The sequence below is a fragment of the Pteropus vampyrus genome, unplaced genomic scaffold (assembly GCF_000151845.1).
Source record: "Pteropus vampyrus isolate Shadow unplaced genomic scaffold, Pvam_2.0 Scaffold195, whole genome shotgun sequence".
NCBI classification, from domain to species: Eukaryota; Metazoa; Chordata; class Mammalia; order Chiroptera; family Pteropodidae; genus Pteropus; species Pteropus vampyrus.
The window spans coordinates 903,862-911,925 of NW_011888976.1; the positions used below are offsets into that span (position 1 = coordinate 903,862).

Below are 8,064 nucleotides of genomic sequence, written 5' to 3' on the forward strand. Positions count from 1 at the left end.
CCCTACTGTCCAGACCTGCAGTGAAATCACTGCCTCTGGGAACCAAACAAAGGCAGGGAAAGAACTAGAGAGATGTCCCTAGAACTGGAGAGAAGGACACAACTGAGGCTCTAAGGTGCTGGGAAAGGTAAGGCAACTGGGCCAAAAAGTTCTGTTTTGGTCTACGGCCATGCCACCCTGAATGCGCCCAATCTCGGCTGACCTCGGAAGCTAAGCAGGGTCAGGCCTGGTTAGTACTTGGATGGGAGACCACCTTGGAATACCAAGTGCTGTAGGCGTTAAAAACAAATAAATAAGTAAATAAAAAGTTTTGTTTTGTAGAAAATTTCAGTTTCACTAATTCAAATTGGTAAAATTTCAAACAGAATAAAATGAACAAAACTAAAGCAGTAGAAGTCTCTCACTACAACATATTTATTTTACAAATGTGGAATCCAACTTCGACATAAAAAAATGCAGCATGATGCAGGCAAGCATAATGCCTGGCATGTGAAATGAGGCCGATCTGATGAGCCTCAGTATTCTCATCTGTAAAAGGAAATAGATATAAAGCCACTCACTTTGCAGGGTTCATAACGAGGATTAAAAGTAATAAAGGTAAAGCACTCAGGACAATGCTTAGCAGCCAGCAGGCATGGGAAAAGGCTAGATATTGTGTTAGAGGGTAGGTGTGTACACCTAGACATTGCTCCAGTCACTGAGGCTCAGATCTGCCTCACTTCCCATGCCGGGCATGATGCCTGCCTGCATCAAGCTGTATTTTTTTTATGTCATAGTTGGATTCCACATTTGTAAAGTAAATAGATATGTTGTAGTGAGAGACTTCTACTGCTTTACTTCTGTTCATTTTATTCTGCTTGAAACACAAATGGCATCATCAGTGTGCGTTCTTGGTACCAAGGACAGCCAAGGAATATGCAGGCGGAACACAGTGTCCTCCTTGCCAATTGATAATGGGAAAAGGGAGGAAGTCAAACATTCTGTCAAAATAATTCAATCTTGTGGTCAGTCTTGACAAAGTGAAAAAAAACAAACTGCTCTTTGCTTTAATACAAGAAAACCTTGACCGAGAACAATCCACTGCACAGGTCAAAAGAGGATCAGGAAAGCAAATGTTCTTTGGTAAATTTTGTAATCAGACAATGGGTGTAAATAAAATTTCATCAAATTATTTTTATAACAGAAAATTTTGCAGAAGAGTTATGGCAACCATCTAACTATAACTTATCAAATGAACACAGTTAAGGCTACTGCTCTAAGGCTCTTAGAAGATAGGCAGCAACTTCAGATTTTTATTTTTCTTGTAAAAAAAAAAGAAATCATGATACTAACCGGCCATGATTAAAATACCCAATAGTTCCATCCTTTATATCAGGTATACCTACCTACCCTCACCTACTGTTTTATCACTTTAGTCATAAAGAGAACCATTTGTTTTTCTAATCATCTTTCCCAAGACATGAACTTAATTACCCAAGAAAAGTGAGCTAGGCACCTTTTAAAAATACAAGGCCACTTCCCAAGCCCCAGAAGAAGAAAATACTGTTGTTTATTATCCAATAAGCTGAGCCAATCTGATGATTATTGAGCATGTTTAATGAATAACTAGATTTACAACAGTAACGTAAAATGGCTTCCAGCAGAGTGAAAGGCAATTTTAATTGTTAGAACAGCATGCATTTAGATTGAAATGGCTCATTCCACGGGATTTATTTATTTGGTTCAACTTATTATTGGAGAAAAGTGTTATAATTATAGATCCACTTCCTTAACCGAGGATAACTAAAGATGAAACTAAATGCAGAATAGCAATATGGTGGGGTGGGGTGAGGGAGATACTGAAACACAGGCCCCTCGGGGGCCTCCAAATAGGGCACACAGTACCCCGAGGGCACACAGGATAATCCACTGAAGTACAGAAAAAACAGATCTTGTATTTGGATGTGTCATCTAAAAACAAACTAAGCTTTAGCAATATTTAATATTTAGACTGATGGTGGTATACGTATATAGCTTACAAGTATACATATATGAGGAACGGGCATATTTACAAATTGCTCCTGAAAAGAATGACTGGAGCAACAGTTGAGAGCTTCCCAGATTAGATGATCCATTTCACCTGGGTTCACCTGTCCTACCCCAAACTCACTCAAGGAAGATGCTCTGATGGTTGTCTTCAGCCTCAGAAGGCCTTATGTGAGCCAGCCCTCTGACCTCTACCTGACATACTGTGCCACTCTAGTGCTCACCTAGCTAACTGTTTACTTGTCTAATTCTAGTCAGGCTTTAGGTTTCAACTTAACCAGCCCTTCCTCCAAGAAGCCCTCCAGATTTCCCAACCCACCCAGCCTGAAGGAAGGTGCTCCTCCCCATCTTAATCCTCACTACTCACAGCATAGTCCAGAAAGAAGCAACTAGGAACTGGTTGGAAGTGAAGAACCTCAGCCTTCACCCCTGACCTACTGAATCAGACCTGCATTTTTAACCAAGTCCTCAGGTGATTTGTGTTGTGGCTGAAAGTTTGAGAAGGACATTCCCTGGTTATGTGTCTCTCCTCCACGCTGAGCAGTCTGTGCAAGTCAGGACATGACTCTCATTATTACTGTGGCTCTAGCACTGGGCCTGGCTCAGTAGGTCTTTCATACATTTGTTGAATGAGGAAAGGAAGAAAAGATCTTGGGAGGCATCGTCATCAGAGGTTCTAAACTGAAAGGAAACGAATAGCTAACACACCAGATGATTGCAGTAGGACTGGCCAGAGAACAAATGGAAGACAAGACAAAGTCTTAAACTTGGGTTCAAAAGCACAATAATATTTCTGATAATGCCAGCATTATGCTACAACTTAACCTAATCAAATACAATGCTCTCAGCCAACTCTAAGATAGGAACTTTATTCTCCTTCATTTTACAGATAAAGAAACAAGCTCAGAAAGGTTAAGGCAGTGAACCAGAGTTGCACAGCTGCTAGGGGACAGAGAGGGGATACGAATCCTGGCAGTCTAGCTTCAGGCCCATACCCTGAATCATTTGTCTATATCTAGTATAGCCAATATGTGCTGACCTGAAGAGAAATCAGGATGATGTGGTACCCCCGTCCTGGCCATAGAGCCACTGTGGGCAGGGCCCAAAGGCTCTGGGCCTGAACATCTGCTGCCCAAGGAGCAAGGCTGCCATCCTCAACTAACCAGTGACACCCGCCTCATAGCATAGAACCAGAACCCTGGGCAGGGATGGGGGGAGTACCCAGGAGACAAAATTTGGCTCTAAATCAAAGCCCTCCAGCACAGACTCTCCAAGAACAATGGCAGCTGCTGACTGGCATGCTGGCTCCACCGTTGCTGGAGGAGCTCCGCAGAGGCCCAACTGCCATCTGGAAGTGATTTGGCCCAGAGATTCCTGAATGGGGTGGGAGGCTGGAATGACCAGCCACCCGGAGCTCCTGTCCAGCTCTCGGAAACAAAGCTGGTTGTGAATGGGCTCCAGAGGCAACCATAACATAACCAGAGGTCATCCCCTTCCAAGGAGGGGGCACTCTCAGGGTAATCCATAACCCCATTATAACAAACAGAATTAACATTAGCCAACCAAGCTGGTCTCCCCGAAGCGGCACAGATTTCAAATCTCCTTTCAGTGTACAAACCCTCCAGTGTGACTTCTGAGAATATTATTGGAAAGCACCTGATTTATTAAACAAACACTCATATAGCACTTACTATGTGCCACAAACTGTTTCAAGCACTTTTTAAAAATGTTAACTTGTTTAATTTTTATCAAGGTAGTTACTGTCCCCATTTTAGTGATAAGGAAACCAAGGCACAGAAGTGTCTTAATAATAGCTACTTAGGGGCAAGTGGGATCTGAACCAAGAATCCTTGTTCTTTACTACAAAAGCCAACTCTAACACTAATGTGTTACTTGGTTGCAAATGGCCCTGAAATTGTTCATTCTGATAAAACATGCCACTTTGCTACTTTTTAAGCATTCTCTGGGTCTGAACTACATTGCCTAAAAGATACACTAGCATTCACTGGGTAATTCAGGAAGACTAGAATTTAGGATTATTTGTATGTTATTTTGGTGAGGGTGGGACAAAAGGAAGGAAAAGGGGCTGAGCGGCACAGTGACCCACCACCCTGGAAACTCTGCCCAGTGGCCTAAGGTCTTGGGAACATGCACCGCCTGCTCTGGGGCACTGGCCTGGCGCAGGCACGTTAAGTAAACATTAGGGTCAGACCACATCCCCTGAAAAGGAAAGAATTCCTTTTTTTCTAAAGGATCAAACCAAAACACACCACCCAAACTTCTAGACAGCCTTGATTGTCATTCTTGGGCTGGGAGACCCCTTTTTCTCCAAGTTGGCTGGGCTGCCCAATGTTAGAAAGGTTTTTGGAAAAACAAGTAAATAAAGCTGCCAGCTCTGGCAGGCAACTAGAATTAAATATGCTGAGGCCTCACTATGAACTGCCCAGGACATAACAAGAAACTAAAGAAAATATTTTGATTCCCTCAACAAATTCATCTCAATACAAGATGAAAGATGTAAACTGATTCTGCTCACCTCCCAACATGATACTCATCTCATGGGACCATCACAGTTCAGAGGATTAATCCTGTCACTCACCTACCACCTTAAAAACCCTGCTTTGTTCCAGGTCAGAGACTCAAAGTGTGGGTGTCCAGCCACTACGCACTACCCCCAACATCCCAGATTTAAAAAGTGTTAGAGGGGCTCTCTGTTCAGAAGAGAGGGGCTGTATTTTATTCATTTCTGACACTGGAAGGCAAATGAGTGAAGACTCAATTTCAGCTGGGCAGAACTGTGTTCCAGTCACCATTTACTAGCTGAGTGACCTCTGCAAGTTACTTCACTCCTGTTTCCATCTTTAAATAGAAATAATAATACTAATAACAACCACAACTATAACGGCAACAATTTTCTAAGCACTTGGCCAGGACTGAGGCAAACCCTTAAGCTTCCCAGACTCCCCTAAGATCATTATATAAATAAGGAAACTATACTCCAGGATTCAAGGTGATGATCAATGGGGCGATCAACAAAACACAATTAACATGTCCTCAAATTGGAGCTAGTGTCATTATCAGCACAAAGCAACACAACATAAGCAGTGAATACTTGAATTTAAGTCCCAGCTGGATGTGACCTTTTTTCTGAAGGGCTCTTATCCAGCAACAGCCCCAGAAGCAAAGGGAAGAAGAGGCCTCAGGCATTACTCCTACAGGAGTCCTGGCCCTTGGCATATCTCCCTCCAGTCTCCAGAGGCTGGAAAACCTGTTTGCCTGAGATTTTTCTGGAGAACAACCAGGGAGCCACTGACAGGAATCATAAATGTGGTCACACCTTTTGACCCCAGGAATGCCACTTTGGGGAATAAGATCCAAAAAAATGATTTAAAAGGAGAAAAGAAAATAAAACAATGTAACTTGTGGTGAGAAGAGGTCCACAGCAAGAAACTGCCAATAGCCTACAAGCCCACAATCAGGAAAGGAGAGGTTAACCCTGGAATGTCAGGACCTTGGAGGACACTATGGCCCAGGAATGGAAATCATGAAGGTTAGAAAACTGCAAGGGACCAGACAAAGTCTAGAATGAGACCCCCTAGCTCAGGGCACTTATGGGAAGCCATGCTGGAAGCAGCTGCAGCCTCTGTAAACACTTGGTAAATTAGGCAGTCCAGGGTTTTCTGGTGTTGTGGTTTGGGTTTTTTTGTTTGTTTTGTTTAGTTTTTTTAAAGAGATTTCATGTCATGTTTGGATACTCCTGGTTTACTTTAAGTTTCTTTGTTCAGTTAATTAAATAAATACATATTTTAAAACAAAGAAAGGATCCAAGTTAAGCCCAGCCAGGCTTTGAGATTCCTCAAAGGAAAGCTGGTTTCTGTAAAAGAAAGAATTCCAGGAGAATTCTGAGGTTCTCCTTCCCCAGTTAAAGGAGATGGGCCCCCAAAAGACAATGACAGCATGCCCCACAGCTTCACTCTACAGAGAAGCTACCTTCTTCATGGGGAAGCTAACTGGGCGGTGGCAGCTGCCTGGGCCCAGGAAGCAGCCCTACCTGCCAGGACAGGTGTGGAGGAAGGAGAGGGAGAAACCAGAGGAGGTTCAGCCTAGAGGGAACCCCTTTTATGAGGGAGAAAGTCCCAGCAGCCACACCCACCACCCTTTCTTCCTATCAATGGGGTCATTATAAGGTCTGGTTTCCTCAAGAAGAGACCCTAGACCCAGGCCTGAGCCAGCTCCTCACTGACAAAGTGCTCACCTGGCAGAGCACACACACGATGTAGGCACACACATTCTCTGCACACCCACGCTCTGTGCACACACACTATCCCTCTTTGCACACAAACATGCTGTATAGACACATGCTCTGTATGACAGCCCACACCTTCAGCAGCCTTGTGACCCTCCTGGAGGCCCTCCACTAGCCCAGGGCATAGTGGGGACCTCACCCTCATTCTTCTCTCCCAGCTCAGGGAGAGAGGAACCCAACACAAACTCCCTCCCTCCTCTCAGGAAGACCCTGGTGTGGGGCAAGGCGGGGAGAGGAAGGCAAAGTCTCCTTTAATTGTCACCCACTTCCTTCAATTCTCAGTTGGAACCTGCTACTTCCAAGACCTTCGGCAAGTCAATTAATCCTCTGGATCCCCTTCTCTGTAAAATGGGTCTAAAAGACAGCCCAACTCGCGGGATATGTAAGGACTGAGATAACTAGAAGGCTGTTGGCACACAGCGCCCACTAATTTGGGCACCCTACGAGGCAGCAATTCCCATTACCACAACCATCTCTAAATTATAACTTCACAGGGAAGAGCGGGCTCACCCTGCAGCTCCGGCCCACAGCAGGAGCTGCGAGCAGAGGGAGCGAGGCGGACACACCCCCGCCGGCTCCCCTTCCCACCTCCAGGCCCACACCCATTCCGGAGACGGCAAGGGAGGGTACCAGGTCCCGCTCCCCACCTGGGCGGGGAGGCCCCAGGCTCACAGAACGGTCCCACCCCAGGTCTCCTCCCCTAGCCTCTGAACCAACGCCCATTCTACTACCGCCGAGCGCACCGAACTGGGCGCTGCGGGCCGAGGGCTCTGGGGAGCAGCGGAATAGGGCCCCACCCCCCGGGGACAGCAGACCAGAGGTTTTCAGTCTCCCAGCTCCCTCAGGGGCACCCCAGGCGCAGAGAAATGCCACAAACCCACCTCTCCCCGTGCTACCCCAACTCAAGACCTCAAACCACAACTCGTCAGAGACATATTGCCGGGGTGCACGGCCAAGAAATATCGCACGAAGTCGCAGCCCAGTGGGTGGCACCAGGGAGGGGGCCTACATTCCCTATGCCTTACCCCCGCGGGGGCCGACGCCCCCGGCCTCCGAGCGCAAATCCAGCCTGCGCCTGCAGGTCGTGATGTGGGCGCGCGGCAGGGAGCCCCAGAATTGTGCGGGGGTGCGGGGTAGGGATGGTATACCCGCCGGCGCCTGGCCGGGCCAGGACACTCACCGATGGACACGAGCTTGATACTCTCACGGTCCAGGAACTCGAGCGCCACGGACACGTTCTCGAGCTGCATTTGGCGGAAAGTGGGCCGCTGGTGGTACTTGCGGTACATGCGCTTCTGGCTGAGCACTTCCAGCAGCGCGATAAGCCGCAGCCCATCACTCAGGTCGGTCTGCAGGTTCCCGATGCGTTTGTTCACGCACTTGAGGTGCTCGTTGCACCAACGCGTGAACGTGTTCTGCTGTATCTTCTTCCACGGCGCGTCCTCCGCCAGGTCCTTTTCGGTTACCGGCATCCTAGAGGCGGGGAGTGCGCAATGCGCAGCGAGCTGCCGGGGACTAGCGTCGGGAGGCCCAAGGGCTGAGGGAGCGAAAACCAAAGCGGAGGGGGAGCGGGACTCGAACTCGCTGCTACCAGAGCGGCGGCCGGGGTTGCTCTGTGGCAGCCTGCCCCTGGCCGCGCGAGGCGTCTGGCCCCGCGCCTGCGCACTCAGCCGCCCCGCCCCCCTGAAACCCCGCCCCGTCTCAACCCCCCGGCTGGAGTCCCCGGGACACGG

At 47.6% G+C, this 8,064-nt stretch overlaps 1 protein-coding gene and 1 pseudogene across 1 annotated transcript in view; one reads left to right on the forward strand and one right to left on the reverse strand.

Annotated features, from left to right (window-relative positions):
- The window catches only part of FLNB (filamin B), a 133,107-nt gene extending 125,136 nt beyond the window's left edge, over positions 1-7,971 (reverse strand). Inside the window, exon 1 of the mRNA XM_011371826.2 lies at positions 7,512-7,971. Coding sequence (XP_011370128.1) covers positions 7,512-7,803 — 292 coding nt within the window. The 5' untranslated portion in view covers positions 7,804-7,971. The remainder of the gene's footprint in view (positions 1-7,511) is intronic.
- On the forward strand, positions 160-278 carry LOC111746617 (annotated as a pseudogene).
- Positions 7,972-8,064: the final 93 nt, after the last annotated feature.